General features: G+C 33.5%; 2 protein-coding genes across 3 annotated transcripts in view; one reads left to right on the forward strand and one right to left on the reverse strand.

The window, feature by feature from the left end:
* The window catches only part of NADK2 (NAD kinase 2, mitochondrial), a 45995-nt gene extending 36573 nt beyond the window's left edge, over positions 1–9422 (forward strand). For both annotated transcript variants that reach the window (XM_053592193.1, XM_053592201.1), the window contains 4 exons: positions 2889–2944; positions 3651–3704; positions 6004–6127; positions 8946–9422. In XM_053592193.1, the coding sequence (XP_053448168.1) occupies positions 2889–2944; positions 3651–3704; positions 6004–6127; positions 8946–9084 (373 nt within the window). In that variant the 3' untranslated portion in view covers positions 9085–9422. The remainder of the gene's footprint in view (positions 1–2888; positions 2945–3650; positions 3705–6003; positions 6128–8945) is intronic.
* A 1950-nt stretch (positions 9423–11372) lies between these two features.
* The window catches only part of SKP2 (S-phase kinase associated protein 2), a 33127-nt gene continuing 27426 nt past the window's right edge, over positions 11373–17073 (reverse strand). The window contains exon 10 of the mRNA XM_053592213.1: positions 11373–16574. Within this exon, the coding sequence (XP_053448188.1) occupies positions 16361–16574 (214 nt within the window). The 3' untranslated portion in view covers positions 11373–16360. The remainder of the gene's footprint in view (positions 16575–17073) is intronic.

Here is a 17073-nt window from a genome sequence, read left to right on the forward strand (position 1 = left end):
CTTGATACAGAGAGGTGTGTAAAGGTTTGTTTTCTTATATGACATTTTCAGTTCTAGTATTGAGTATGAAATGTGGAAATGTATAACTTAAGGTAAACTACTTGTTATAACAGATAAACCCTCAACCTCAGTGGCTTAACACAATGTTAAATTTCTTACCCTATAAAGTCTAAAATGGGTGCTCCCAATTGGGTGTTGGCTGTCCTCCAAGTGGTTATTCAGGGGGCCAGGCTCCTTCCATCATGTGGGTCTACCATCTTCCCAACAGAGCTCCCAACGTTGCTGTGCCACAGAAGGAAGAACATGGAGAGTCCTTGTGGGAGGCTTATGAACTTGACTTGAAGTGTTTGTCTATCATGTTTTTTACTCAGGGGTCCTCAAACTTTTTAAACAGGGGGCTAGTTCACTGTCCCTCAGACCGTTGGAGGGCTGGACTGTAGTTAAAAAAAAAAACAAAAAAAAAACACTACGAACAAATTCCTATGCACACTGCGCATATCTTATTTTGAAGTAAAAATATAAAACGGGAACAAATACAATCACACTGCCGCATGTGGGCCACGGGCTGTAGTTTGAGGACCCCTGCTAGAACTCAGTCACGTGGCTGTATGGCAAAAGGGACTAGAAAATAGAACCTGGCCCTATGTCTGGGAAAAGTAATGGGTTTTGGCAATAACTATATGATCTTGGCATTTCTAGAAATTCTTCCACGGGAAATTGGATATAGGAGTTTTTTGCTTCAGAAGTGTCCCATTATTATCTCATTTCTCTGGCCAGTGAGGAACATGATTTACTCCGTATGCTGGGAGAAGTACTACAGAGTAGAATGCCCTTTTGTTTAAGTTAGTTTCGCCTTATGACTGTTCCTAATATTCCCTCTCCATACATTCTGCCCTTCCAGACTTAAGGAAGAGGAATTGTTTGTAGGAGATAGAATTTTAGTACCTGATAGAGATAGGATACTCAATTTGTCTTTCAATTTTGTCTTTAGTAGAGGTTATGTTTATTTCAAATGGGGAACTCATAAAATGGTGAAAGTTGTAGACCCAAGAAAAACGTTGTCCTGTGTTAGCTGACACCTGCTTAGGCATATACAGTAGTTTGTCTTTCATGTAGAAAGCAGACTACTCCTGAAGGTCGAGTGAACCGGCCAAGATCACAGTAAATTAATCTTACTCTAACTCTAATTTAGAGAACTGGGTTTGGGTTGGTTTGTGGTACCCCGAATAAGTCAATTAGTTTGGATTGGTTTGTAGTACCCCTAATAAGTCATAGTTCTAGTATATTAGATCTAGATCTTATGAGAGTTCTGTTCTCTTAAATTGTCTTTACTATAAAGAGATCTGAGTTACTAAAATCTTTTGCTATATATATATATATAACACACACTATATATTTTAGTCACAAGAACCCTAACAAACATAGTTTATTTGTTATGAGTTTTAGATTTAAAATAAGGAGAATTCCTAAATAATCCACGTCAAATAATGTGGATGTTTAGAGGGATTAGAACGTAACTCGTGTATCCTTCGCTTTTGACATTTTCATTCAGTGTTGACTTTTTGCCGTGAGCCAGGTAGTGCTCTAAGTGCCTTATATTTTGTATTGTATAATAGTAAAAGTAATGAGATAGGTATTATGAGCCTCATACTAAACAATAAGAAAGTGAGGAAACTTCAGCGTCTTTTGCTTCATATTACATAGTTAAGTATGAACAAAGGTATAGAGGTAGGAGTGAGCTTAGTGTGGTTGGAATGTGAAGTTGGGGGCAGATAATGGTGAAAATGAAATAAGCATGGGCCACATTTTAGATTTTTTTAGCAAAGGGAGTTTGGTCTGTGAGTGACCTTAAAATTTTAATGTAAAGTTTTGTGTATTAGCATTTTTCTTAAAAGAATGTACAAAATTATTTTGCATTTTTTTCAGACATGAAGGGCATAATGCTAGAAGCTATGGGGGAGTATCTCTCACTCCTTTTTCACCAAAAAAGTTGAGTCATTGATTTAAGTTTAGACTTGTGTTGACTCGTTGTGTTATTCCTATTCATTGGCAATCTCTAGTGAGGTCATGTATGAAGGTTATGAGACAGAGGAAGAATTCTAAATTACCTGGAAGAATTAAAAAAAAAAAACAAAAACCCTTAAGAAGACAGAGCCATTTCTGAAAGTTATCCATGTTTGTATTATTTAAGTGGTTAAGCAAGGCACTGTACATGTAAAAGCTTTCTCACCTTCAAGGAAACTAATAATTTAAAGAAATACATACATTTAAAAAGTACACAAGTGTATGCAGTGAAAAGCTTGTCTTCCTTTGTTTTTTCTATCGGTGGTACTAATCTTCAGACTCAACTGCCATATATACGTGTGGTTTGTTTGCTTTTAAAATAAAATAGGGAAATAATACATATGGCGCATAATGCCATTTGCTTTTTTTAACTGCGTATTTTGGTTATTCTTCTATATCAGCACATATGGTTCTATTTTTAATATAGTGAGTGGCTATGATATAATTTATTTAACTAGTTTCCTCTGGATATATATGTGAGTTTTTTTGCTCTTATAAACAGTGCTTCAGTAAATATTTTTGTATATATCTTTGTGCATATATATGTAAATATATTTTAGGACGAATTACTAGATTAAATGTTTACTTAAGTTTTCATAGTGCAGGATTGCTTTTTCCAGCTACTATTTCTGTATTCCTACCTATGTCTGAGAATACTTCTATCTCTGTATCCCATACCAGTACATTATTTATCAATTTTAACAGTATTCATTTATAACTTGTTTCGGTAATTTCTACTTCATATATTAAGTGGATTATACCTTTCAGTTTTTAGCATGTTTTTAGAATTAAAACAAGAAAGAATTATGTGATTTTTATCCTAGGTCATTCAACATTAATAGGGTTGCAACTCAGGCTGTGGAAGATGTTTTAAATATCGGTGAGTACCAAAACAGCTGTTACAGTAGTCCTCTCCTATCTGCAGGAGTACATTTTAAGACCCCCAGTGAACACCTGAAACCTTGGTAGTACTAAACCTTATGTATACTATGCATGAATTTATATTTCATGAATAGATTTGTTTTTACCATAGATCTTGCAACTCAGCATACAATTTTTAAAGTTGAGAACTTTCATCTTTTCATTTAAAGGAAGCACTTTATAGCTTCTTTTGCATATCTGAATTGCTAGCATCACTACCCTTGTGTTTTGAGCCATTAATAAGGAAAAGAAAGGTTATTTGAATACACAAGCCCTGCCATACCACAACAGCTGATCTGACAACTGAGATGGCTAAGCGACTAGTGGGTAGGTAGCATACACCTGTACAAAGTGGACAAGCCAGACAAAAGGATGATTCACGTCCCAGGTGTGATGGAGCAGAACTGGGTGAGATTTTATCTTCTACTCAGAATGATGTGTAGTTTACAACCTAGGAATTGTTTATTTCTGGAATTTGCCATTTAATATTCTCAGTTAGTGGTTGCCCAGAGGTAAGTGAAACTGTAGATGGAACCTTGGGAACTGAAACACAGATAAGGGGGGAGGGATACAGTTTATGTTATGGTTATAATATAGAATGTATGCATGTTATATATTCCCCATTCTATAAAATATTTGATCAAGATACTTTATTCTTTCAATAGCAAAACAACAAGGAAATTTGGATCTTCAGTTGAACAGAGAATTGGTAGAGAAAGGTCAGTGACACATGGTATTGATCATTAATATTTTAATTTAGTTTTCTGTCAAATTTGAAAATGATATTGTAAAGTATAGTTTAATAAAGCAAAAATTTTTTTGATTTATACATGCTCTTAATATCTCTTTAAGTATATTTAAACAATGTAAGTTTAAAGTTAGACTTTTACTTGTATATTGTGGTTCTTGGCAATCATAAAATATAATTTATGTCAAAGCAGCATACCTGCAAACATGTCTGAGAGATAGGAAAATATAGGAAAACCCATATCTTGCAAATAGGAAATGCATATTTAAATTTGGTATGCCATTGATATCCTCTAGATGAGATGGAATTCATTGAGCTGTGAATGCTTATCTTCCTTTTTGTTCAAATATTCTCTTTAACCTCCTATTTAGTTTTCCTTAGTTACTTCAGGATTTCTTTAAGAAAATAGCACTTATGAAGAAAGGATAAAAAATTTGAAGAGTTGGGTTATAGTCCCAGATCAACCAGATCAGCTGTGAAACTGGGGGCGAGACTATGATCCTCCCCTCCTCCACTTCCACAGCTGTGAAAAGAGAGGGTTGAAGTGGAGCATCTAGCTGGTACCCAGGGCTTCTTCAAATGTATTCTTTAAATTTTGTTTTTTAAAAAATATTTAAATTCTTAAACTGAAAAACACAGTTTTTAACAGAAGTCTACTCATTTACCAGGATCATTGTTGTAGAGACCTCGAATTAAAGTTTTTCTTGCTATCTCTAATTGAAAAATATCCTAAAATAGCAAGGTAAATTGTTTAAGAAAAATGTGTTTATAGTTGCACCAAACTGCCTGTACAAGTAAGGGTTTTCTCAACATATACAACCAAAACAAAATATTGACACAAAGTACAGATACTGACAATGAAAGACTACAACTGTCATCCATAAACACAAATGCTGAGTTTGAGAGTTATCAGACGGGCCTCATTCTTCTTGATAGGCTTGTAATTGAGTTAGCAATACATTTGAACCTGATAAAGTATTTGAACAGTGTCAGTTTATTTTATCTTTATTATACATTGGATTTCCACATAACACTTCCTTTGTTGGGTCGGGTGGATGGCTTGCCTCTGTAATAGTTTGAAAACAAGACTAAGTATCGGAAGTCCCTTTCAGCTTTTTAAAATGGATTCTATTCTCCTCTCAATTGGAGACCTAAAAGATTATTTTAATCATGGTTTATTGAATTAGTATGAAATCTGTATCAAAGAAAGGACAATTAGCCACATACAGTAATTGATTCTTAATTATATAACTTCACTTAAAACATACACACACACACATATATATTTATTTATATAGATGTAATTTATATACCGGTCAGGTATATAAATATAAGGGGGTATATACAAAAAATAGTGATTATTTTTCCCTTCATAAATATGCCCGAGTTTTAGTCAATGAATATTTATTCCTTTGGACACTTAACTGTCTTCAGATGCAATAGTGATTGCCAATGATGTAGTCATTGTTAACAGACATTTCAAATCTTTTGAAGTTTCTTTCAGAGCTAGAATTTTTTTGTGTGTGTGTGATATATTCCCACAAAGGCAAATTTTTATTTTGTGGTTAAATTAGATTTTTTTAAAAGAGCCAGTAATTAAAAGGAAACTTTGATACTAATTAAGGTAGATTGTCTGACACTCTTGTAACTTTTTTATGTGGCACTCAACTTTCTTTTGATTTCTTTGTATAGTTGTCTTTAACTGATTTATGCTTTGCATGGTAGTCTTAAGTAATGTCAGTTTCATTGGAGAAAGTACACATTGCCTGTCATTATTTGAGATTGTGTTGTATGTCATAACTGTTACTTTAGTTATGAACTCTGCCTTGGTATTTTGGAAAGAACTTGACAGGAGAATGTGGCATTTTTTTCAGTGCATCTAACTAGTTCCTCTGTTTTTGTTTAATTCCTTGATTTGTAGTTAGTGGATTTTTTTTCTCCCCAGTTGTACCTATTTCTGCTATATTGTAGGTGTGATGTACATTTTTGTGGGCTAATCACACAACTTAATTCTTATTTATAAACTTTTTTTTCTAATGGATTATGTGTTATGAGTTCTAAGAAGACTGGGTTTCTTTTTTCTTTTTGCCTTTTTAATTTTTTTGTATGTCATTTTATTATTATTTTTTTATTGTTTGGAATTGATTGCCAAACAGATTTGTGGAACAGAATTGCTTGTAAGTTGGGATAGCATGTATTTTTTTGTTTTGTATTTCTCAGAAGTAACCATCTTTTACTCAATGCGCTAATATTGTTTTTTTTCTTTATAGTAACAAATGAATATAACAAATCACTACTCTATAATCCAGAAGAACCAAAAATACTTTTCAGTATTCGAGAGCCAATTGCAAACAGAGTTTTCTCCAGCAGTCGTCAGCGTTGTTTCTCCTCAAAGTAAGCTTCCTAGGTCTAACTTGTGACTATTTTCATTCTTTTCATCATTATAGAGCATACTCAGTTTTAAGATTATTTAATACTTAATTGTTTGCTTAGTTAAACTTAATCTAGAAGTAGAACCTATAAACTAACAAGGTATCATGCTAACCTGGCTGAGATGATATTTTCTTTTAAATTGATAAGGTCATTTGAGAGAAACTAAAATTTAAGTTAATACATTTAAAATGGTTATACTTTTTATTAAGTAATTAAGTGATGTTGATTTGTTGGTTTTTAAAAATATATATCAAGATACAGTATGATTAAATAAATCATTTTAAAAGAAGCTTGATTAAGAAACATCTCTTTTTCATGAAGTATGGACTAAAAGCAGGAGAAACATTTATATAAAACATAAAAGTTGCATAGCAATAAACCTTTAGAAAAGGACTGATTTCTTTTTTTAATTTTTTCCTGCTTCCTAGAAAAAGATTGATTTCTTATAGCTTTTCAATAGACAGACTGCTGCCTACTGAATCTGCTTCACCCTTTTATTTATTTATTTATTTTTTTTTTTTCAAGAGTGGCAAAATTTTATATTTTTGCAAATTGTTTAAATATCTGGCTTACTGAAAGATATCTAGATTCTCATACCTGCTTCTGCATACAATCTGGCATGTCAAATGGCCTCTGGAAAACACCATTCCGTTTGTGAGAGTATGAATGGAAAAAGGCAAATAGTTTTAATGTGTATTATATGAAAAGAGTTTTCACTCCAGAGACTCTGAAGGTGCCTCAGAGGCCCCAAAGGTAGGAGAACTGCTTTTAAAAAATGTCTTCTTTGATGCCTGCAAATAACTTTGTTGCTAAGGACAATTTATTTATTTTTTTGAGAGGAGAGGATATACAAGAGGATATACAAAAATGAATACAATTACTTATTTTGTAAAGTTTTCCCAGTATTTAATAAGAAAACCTCCTATCATGAGACAATGTCATCTGTTTCATGGCAAGCAAAGACAGTTTAATTACAAATTGCTGCCTTGACTAGGCAAATTTTCTGTTTATGAATATACAGTTGATTTTTTTCCAGGTAAGATGGTAATAAGAAAACTCAACTTAAAATTCGCTTTATAATTTGAAAGTTAATTTTGATCAATCAACAAATCTACATTCAGTTTAAGTCAGAGTACAAAGATCTTTCAAAGAGATATACTTCTCAGATTTAAATTTTTGATAATGTAAGTAGAAGAATAGTTTTGTGACTTTGGTGGTTAGAAAAAATTTCTTAAACATGTCATCAAAAGCACCTTAACAACAAAAGTATAAAAAATTAAATCATATTAGAATCAAGAACTGCTAAATAATCAAGAGATGCCATTAAGAGGCTAGGCACCATGGCTTACACCAGTAATCCTAGCACTTTGAGAGGCAAAGGCAGACAGATTGCTTGAGCTCAAGAATTTGAGACTAACCTGGGCAAGAGTGAGACACTATGTCTACAAAAAATAGAAAAATTAGGTGGCGCCTGTGGCTCAAGGAGTAGGGCGCAAGCTCCATATACTGGAGGTGGCAGGATTAAACCCAGCCCTGGCCAAAAACTGCAACAACAAAAAATAAATAAATAAATACAAAAAAAAATTTAAAAAAGAGAGAAAAATTAGCCAGGCAGCATGGCACTTGCCTATAGTCCTAGCTACCTGAGGCCGAGGTAGGAGGATCACTTGAGCCTAGGGGTTGGAGGCTGTAGTGAGCTATGACAGAGCCTCTATACTCTAAGATCCATGACAGAGCAAGATCCTTCCTAAACAAACAAACAAACCCCCCAAAAGAGATACCATTAAGGAGACAAAAAGAGATAGAAGGATACTTGCAGGACCTATATCCAACAATAGCCTCATAGCCAGAATATATCACAAATGCAACTTTCATATACCACTGTTAAGAATATACAGGCTGGAAAAATTGTTTGGCATTTACCTATCAAATCTAAATGTAGCATACATGGTGACCCAGTAATTCCCCTCCAAGGTATATATCCAACAGAAATGTGTGAGCCAAAAAAACATGAATTCAAGAATATTCATAGCAGCATTCCTCCCAACTGCCGGAAATCCAAATGTCCGTGACTAGTAGAAGAGATGTGTAAATTTTGGTGTTTTCATACAAGGGAACTATTTTCATATAACATTGAAAATGAACATTTTGCTACTACTTACATATAATAAAGTAGATAAATTTCACAAACATACTAATGAGCAAAAGAAGCCAGACACCACTGTACGTGTTGTATTCTTCCATTTATGTAAAGTTCAAGAATAGACAAAACGATTACTACTAGTGACAGGAATTAGGATAGTGGGTATTCTTGGAGAGGGAGGGAGCAGAGGTACCAACTGGGAGAGGGCAGTGAGGGAGCTTCAGGCAAATTGGGTAACACTTGATTCCTGATTTGGGTAATAATTACACAAGTGTGCTCATTGAGCTATTCATTCATAATTTATGTATATATGTTATACTAAAATATTTTGCATGAAAATAGTTTTATATGACATCCCATCATGAAACAGCCTTTGAGTTCCATTAGGTCTGCACTTGGTTACTGCTACATGTTTACGTGAATGGTGCTTTCTTGAACATAATAATTTTGAGACTTTGATAATGTACACATATATTTACATAGTTACTAATTCTCTCATAGAAAAGAACGACTTGATTTTTTAAAATCAAAGCCAAATGATTTGCTAGCTTAGATTAAAATTCAGGGTTTTAAATAACTTATTACTTAGGATTAAGAAAACTATTACTTTTTAATGAGATATTTTCTTCCATTCAGGGTTTGTGTTCGTTCTCGTTGTTGGGATGCGTGTATGGTTGTGGATGGAGGAACTTCTTTTGAGTTTAATGATGGAGCAATTGCTTCGATGATGATCAATAAAGAAGATGAGCTTCGAACTGTGCTTCTAGATCAGTGAAGAATTTCCTCACATGACAAATTTTGATTACTGGATAAATATTTTTAAAGCAGAAACAGACTACCAGTCATAAAGCTACATTTTTTGATTACTGTTGAGACTGGTTGCCCCTGGGCTCAAAGGTGACAAAGAGAGTGAGATTTGTATTATTCTGCTGTTAGATTCAGACAGAAAAGAGATATTTACTATGTATGTAAGAAAATAGATGTACTAAACTGATTAGAATTGATACCAGTGAAATTTCTATATTGCTTGCAGTTGGTAACCAAGAGGGCTGTTACCTTTTTAAATTTAGAGAAGCAGGCTTAAATAAAGGATTAAATGTTTAGGATTTGAAATTTTACTGTATTAAGTGTTTTTTCCTTACCTTTCTTCCTAACTTTGTGGAATTGTCAGAACACATCATTTGACCAGTGTCTATTTTTTATAGTACCTAAAAATTAAGACTTTAAAAAATTTTGATGGAGAATTTTGATAAATCCTGACATTGACCTGAGATAAAGTAAATGTGTTTTAATATGTGCTAAGAATTTTCTAATTTCAGAATACAGTGATATTGTTATGACTCTATTGATTTAAACATTTCAAACAACCATTTTTGAAATTATTTATAGATAAATGTTTTCATTTGACATTATTCTGGTTAATTTCAACCAGGCTGGTGAAATACATTTATCAGAACAAAATCATGATACTGTTACAAATGTATTAATTATCCAGTAGCTGCTTTAGGGTCAATTTTGTAAAAAATTGTGAGTCTAATAGGTTTCTTCCATCTTTACAACACTTAACATGGATTCAAGGACTTAAAAGGATAAACTGATTAAACATTTTGTATTACAAGTTTGTTAAAATCTTAAAAAATATTTTTTATCTAGTGTTAGTATTGTCAGAAAGAGCATAGATGCTTTAGTAAATATGTAAAACTCAGTAGTTTTGGAATTACCTTACTAGTATCGTGGTGATTTTCACCTTGTTTATATTTCAAATTTTACATCATAGTTTTGTGGGATAAAAATATATGGCCTTTCTTTGTTCCCCATTGTGAGACTTCTTTTATTTTTGGAGGAAATTATTTTCATCTAATTCTTGATCTACTTATAAGTAACCTTAGAATTTTTGCAGAAAGCTCCTATTATTGCATAAAGAAACAGTATTCTCATGCCATTTATTCCAAGTTATATGTTTTTTTTTTCACTTGCTGATGAAAATTTTTGTTCAATCATTGACAGATATTTATTGAACACCAACTCTATGCCGTGTACTACTTCATCAGGTGCTGGAGTACATAGAGTCTATCCTTACAGAATTAGACACCAGTCAACTCAAAAGTAAATTCTGTGTGTAAGCTAGGATAAATAGAAATTGCTCTTAATTTTGCCAACATTTAACATTTGTTATTAAAATTTGTAATAAATGTTAGTGTACAAAGGTAATCTAAGTTTTGATGTATATCCATGAATGTATATCCAGAAGAATCTGTTTTTCTTAAGAGTACAGTAGACCCTTCAGAGGTGACTATCTCCCTACATTGACCTTAATTAAGTTGACCTAATTTTCATAGACAAGACATGCACCACATTTATGTATCAGTACAGCAGGCCTAGTTTCTTATGTTGACCACCTCTGTATGTTGACTAGTTTGTTAAAGTCCCTTGGGTGGTAAGCTTAAAGTTTCTACTTTATATGCGTAGATACTTATAGCAAAGAATTTGTACGATGTATCAGATAGAAATAAAAATTAGTGTTTTCCCAGAGCTGGATCTAGTTTATGGCTTAATTTTTTTTTAATGCTAAATACATATATTGCTTTACAAAACATAAAATTCTGCACTGTAGAAACTTATCTAAAGGATTTAAAATACCTCCTTGAAAAATAATGCCAACTCCTTTCATCTCCAGAAAATCTGATTGTCCAAATGCTACCATAGATGTTAATATGTAATATTAGTTAAGTAACATATGTACAATTGTTCGTAAGTTTTGTTATTTTAAAAGTTTTTAAACATAGCCTAATGTGTTCTAATTGCAATATAATTTCGAACATTTCTGCTTTGTGGTGGGGATTTCTTTGTAAGAAATGAGAAGCAAATGATGTTAGAATAGCTAAAATGTTTTTATGAATGAGTTAACCTTTTAATGGCAACTATATGTGAATAAAATTAAACCATTGTTGGTCTTTTTAACCTCATTTCTTTTTTCCATAACTCCTATGGGGTAATTATTTGAAAACCACATTTTCCCCAAAATGTTTCAAAAATCTTTTTTATTTTTTTCAATGTGCTGGTTTTACATACAATTTGAAATATTTTCATCAAACTGGTTAACATAGCCTTCATGGCATTTTCTTAGTTATTGTGTTGAGACATTTATATTCTACATTTAGTAAGTTTCACATGTACCCTTGTAAGATGCACCGTAGGTGTGGTCCCACCAATTACCCTCCCTCGACCCATCCTTCCTCCTCCCCTCCCCTTTCCCCATATTCTTGGGCTATATAATTGGGTTATAGCTTTCATATGAAAGCTATAAATTAGTTTCATAGTAGGGCTGAGTACATTGGATACTTTTTCTTCCATTCTTGATACTTTGCTAAGAAGAATATGTTCCAGCTCCATACATGTAAACATGAAAGAGGTGAAGTCTCCATCTTTCTTTAAGGCTGCATAATATTCCATGGTATACACGTACCACTATTTATTGATCCACTCGTGGGTCGATGGGCACTTGGGCTTCTTCCATGACTTAGCAATTATGAATTGGGCTGCAATAAACATTCTGGTACATATCTTTGTTATAATATGATTTTTGGTCTTCTGGATGTATACCTAGTAGAGGAATTATAGGATCAAATGGCAGGTCTATTTTTAGTTCTCTAAGTGTTCTCCAAACATCTTTCCAAAAGGAACGTATTAGTTTGCCTTCCCACCAACAATGTAGAAGTGTTCCCTTTTCTCCACATCCACGCCAACATCTCTGGTTTTGGGATTTTGTGATATGGGCTAATCTTACTGGAGTTAGATGATATCTCAGAGTAGTTTTGATTTGCATTTCTCTGATGATTAAGGATGATGAGCATTTTTTCATGTGTCTGTAGGCCGCGAGCCTGTCTTCTTCAGAGAAGTTTCTCTTTAAGCCCCTTGCCCAGCCAAAAATCTTTTCTCCACTACTATGTAATATTCAGTGCCCCATTGACTACACTCACTTCTGACATTTGACATAAAATGATTGGTCATTTAATTAGTGGGCAGAATGCTTACCTGGTAAATGTAGATTTTTATAGATAATCTTGACTCAGTAGTTTTGATAATCGATATGTATTTATAGTCATGGCCACCGTACAACAAATCATAATAATACACGTTTTACTAATATATAGTCTTACCATACAAAAATTTACATTGATTTCATTTTTTAAATAAGGGCCAGTTAACACATTTTTTTATTTCAAAATACTTGAGTTAAAAACCTCAATTTTCAACTACAGTTTATTCTTAACTTTAAAAATACTCATGAGGCATTACAGCATTAGTCAATGAGAAGGGTTAAGTTTTCTAAGATAACTAATGAGTTTTTAGCGTTAGGAGCTCTAAGATATTTTTAAGAAAATCACTGAATACCTTAAATATAATGATTTTAAGGCCTAAAATTACAATTTAGATATTTTGATATTTTGGAAAATATAAAAATATTAGCATTTTCATATTTAGATTCAGTAAAATGTAAAAATTAACACAAAACAAGCCCATAAAATAAGTTTACAGGCTTTTATATCTTGGACCTGTATCTTGAATGGTTAGTGTCTTGGTAAAAACCTTTTGACTTCTGGGATATTTGGCTAGGTGGGGAAGAAAAGGAGTTTGCCTTTTTGCTTGCTGCATTGTTGGGGTACCCAGTGACAAGGGGTTCCTTTCTAGTTTTCCCAGTTCCTAGACTAATGCCTTATATGCTTTCCTTGTGCTGTTGCTCACACAGAATCCTTTCTATTGCAGATGGTCAATAAATGTTGGAATCCAATTGAGTTCTTCACCAGAACAGAAAAGACACACTTTATGCAGAAGTGAAGTTGAATATGTGCTAATCATCCCTCATATTTCAGGAACTTGTGGATAGGGTATACGAGAGTGAAGAATCAAAGGCCCAAGAGACCATAAAGAGAAAATGAAAAAAGAGACAGATGCTAGCATCCTAAAGAACACCAGGTGTAGCATCTCTTCATGGGAGAATGTAATGAATGCTACTCTACTTACTAAGAATATCCTTGCTAAAGGAACTTGATGAGGTAACTCTCTGGAGCAGGATTTCTCAATGCTGGCACTGCTGACATTTTGACCAGAGAATTCTTGGTTGAGGGGGGCTGTCCTGTGTTTTAGGATGGTTAGCAGCACCTCAGCTTCTACTGGCTAAAAGCCAGTGGCACCTTTCTTCTTATGACAAACGTCGTCTTGAGGGACAAAAATCCCTCTTGGTCTAGAGCTTTCTGCTGCTAGATATAACTACCATTTTATGAAAATAGAGGACAGAGTAATAAAGTGTCACTCCAGGGACAGTATCAGCAAAATAAGGGATGTGGAAAAGTACAAATGACTCAGTCTCTTCAATAAATAAATTGCAAGGGAAAAAAAGAGAAGGAATCCAAAGACTAAGAATATCAATCAAATGCAATGTGTGGACCATACAAAAAAACATTTGTGACAACTGAGGAATTTAACACCATCTGGATATTTAATGCTTCAGAACTGATTCCAAAGAAGCCCTATGTTTCAGAGGCATATATTAAAGTATTTATGAAATCATAGGTCTGGGTTTTGCTTCAAAATAATCTGTGTGTGTGTGTAGCAGAGGGGTTGAGATCACGTATAGAGTAAGATTGGCCAGGAATTAATGATTGTTGAAACTGGATGATGGGGGTTATCATATTCTCTATATTTTGCATTTATTTGACATTTTTCATCATTTTAAACAAAAACAAAAATGAGGCATAGTAGTGGTAGTAGTAATGTAAAAGAAGAACCAAAAAACTGGGTGATAATTCAAGAATCACTTTTTCATCATTTGAATGGATGAAGTCAAAGGCATTGAATTCCTGGAAGACCTCTGTGCACAGAGTAAACTTTTCAAGTAGGTTCTGAATGACAGTAAAATACATGGTATAAGGGGATCAAGTCTACATTCAAAAAGTGCTACTTGTTGGCTTTTATTCATAGTACTTGGCTATCACATTAATCACTTGAATTCAAATGTTTTTTTTTTGTAGTTTTTGACCGGGGCTGGGTTTGAACCTGCCACCTCCGGCATATGAGGCTGGTGCCTATTCCTCTGAACCACAGGCGCCGCCCTCAAATGTTATATATTACTTTTGAAAGCACATTAGGGCCAATAAGCCTATATTTAGCACCTTTTCAAAAAGCATCATCAACTATAAGTTTAATTTGATAAGCATGAAGCAGAGGTCAAAAAGCACCATTGTTAAGCTCTCTTTTGAAGGTCTTAACTTCACAGGCCTCTAAACTAAATGGCATACCACACTGAATGCTTTCTAATTTTAACCACAGTACTTAAGAACAAAAGAGGAAGAAAAAAAGAATACGACTTAGTTGAAGTACTTATTTTTATAAAAATGTGTTTTATTTAAAACAAGTCTATAAAAGTAGAATCACATACAAAAATATGGATTACTCTGACATGTTGGCAAAATAGCTTATGGCTGGACTTGAGTTTGGAAGTACTGCGTGTATGAGGGCTTCCCGGAAGTCAGAGTCCAGTCCAACCGGACGCTATCATCAGCCCTCATCCTAATCTGTAAACAATAATTTCAAGTAGTATTTAGCACTTTCTACCTATGAAAGAAATTGAAGCATAATCATTTCCTGTGTAACACTACTTTAAAATGTTCTTCCTTAGGTCTGAGCAGATAAGGGCACTTTATGCTATTACATGTAACATTTAAGAATTTTGATTTTTAAAAAAAGTTAATAGAAATGATGTTTGGCTTTTTTGTTGCATTTTAAAAATATGAGGTCATCAATTTAAACTAGTTTTCTGTGATTTTAAAAAGAATTTAATCATTTTGCATCTATGTACCAACTTAAAAACAAATTCACTGATACTATCTAAAAGTTCAACATCTGAACCTTAGCTTTCCCTTGGGTACAAGTAGTGCTTACTGCTCTGGAACTGCATGAACATACCTGCTAGTAGTGTGTATTTCTGATTGAAGGGAACATACAGTTCTTATTAGGGAACTTTAGGTTCCATACCTTGTAAGATGGATCATTTCAGACAATTATTGTAAGAGACCAGTAAAAAAAAAAGGCAATTTAAAATACTTGATTCCAGAGTAATATAAAAATAACCTCAAGAACCTCAGCACTAAAGAAAAACAGCAGGCAACTTCAGTATTCTTCCATGCAACTCTTCAAGAAGAGAGACTGAGTTAATATAATCTTTCTAAAACAAAGCAAGTCATTTTAAAAGCCAAAGAACCCATGATGACATAATTCAATTATGAAGTTAGAAAACCAAAATTATTTTTCACATAATTTAGAATTCTGGGAGCACAGTACCTTAATGAACATGAAAGTATATTTCAAATTAACCTGACATAAGAAATTATCTCTTGAACCTTCAAATCCTGTATCAATTCTATACCTCTGGTTGTTCTTTTATTTGTTTTTTATTTAGATTTTAAGGTAAATTTTACACGTGCCTATTTATTTCTCTTAACCTAATTTTAACTTAAAGGCAAAACTAAAATGTATTTTTTCCCCTATCCCCAGAGGCGATTGCCTCAAATTCTACTATCCTATGATTTGCTTTCTGTTTAGCTTACAATACAAAATAGCTTATTGTTTTCCAAGGTATATCTTATAAAGCAATATTGAGAAGTTAAATAGATAAAAGATACCACATAGGCTATGGAAACTGTTTGCCAGTGGTAATTTTTAAGACTGATTCTGAACAGACTTAATAAGGGCACTTGGAAGAGGTGGCTCAATTTTCGTTCTTTAAGAAATTACAGACTTGTTCTCCTAAAATTTCATAAGGCCTAGAACTTTAGCTCTTAAGAACAAAGCAATGACAAAAGCTTTGATAATCATTTCAAACAAGCAAGACTTCATAGTTTTTCCCTCTGAAATGGTTCCCTAATAATACTTGCAGAATGAAGGCAAAAGGAAAACCAAGAATAAAACCAGCTGAATGCTCTAGCACTTGGGCTTCCTGCCTTTTTCTCCTGTTCCAAAAAAAAAGGGACAACCATTCTGCAATAAATACTTCATAGACAACTGGGCTTTTGCAGTGTCAGTCGGCATTTGATGCCCCATATCTCCTGGTTCTTTTTGTTTCCAGTAGTTGGCCTGGCAATGGTAGTAAAATGGGAGCAATTAATCTGTAGATGAGGAAGGGCTTCCTTTAACAGTTGAAGGGTACCATCTGGCACAATTCCAAAAACTTGTAGTGTTTTAAGGGTGGGAATTTCTCCAAGTTCACTGGAAAGAAAAAAAGAGACTTTGAGAGTAGCAGTACCTACGGAAACTGTTCAACTAGTTATACCACCCAGTTTTTATAATTTGTATCATATTCTGTTAAATGCATCTGTAAACATCATTTGCAATAAATGATTTTGACTGGAGAAAACAGCAAGGTCTATCAAATTGGAAAGCACACACCATAGGGCTCCAGCAACATGGCCAGTTTAGGAAATACAGAGGTGCGTTTTGTTAACTGAGGCCCCTAACAACTTTAGAAATGCTGAGGTTTATTTAAAATCTAATCATTTTTGCTTCCTTTCTCCATTCTTAATTTATAAAGTGATCTGAAAGGGGTTACCATGTTGTGAGAAGACATTAGAAAGCAAGTAACAGTAAATGTTTTCTGTGGTATTGGTTGGAACCTCCACAAGTTAGAAATAATTTAAGGATATGGAGTTGACCTTTATTTGAACCTGGCTCCATTTCTCAAAAGGAGATGTCAGCAGGGTTGATGAAC

This window comes from Nycticebus coucang, chromosome 1 (assembly GCF_027406575.1).
Source record: "Nycticebus coucang isolate mNycCou1 chromosome 1, mNycCou1.pri, whole genome shotgun sequence".
Classification (NCBI taxonomy): Eukaryota; Metazoa; Chordata; class Mammalia; order Primates; family Lorisidae; genus Nycticebus; species Nycticebus coucang.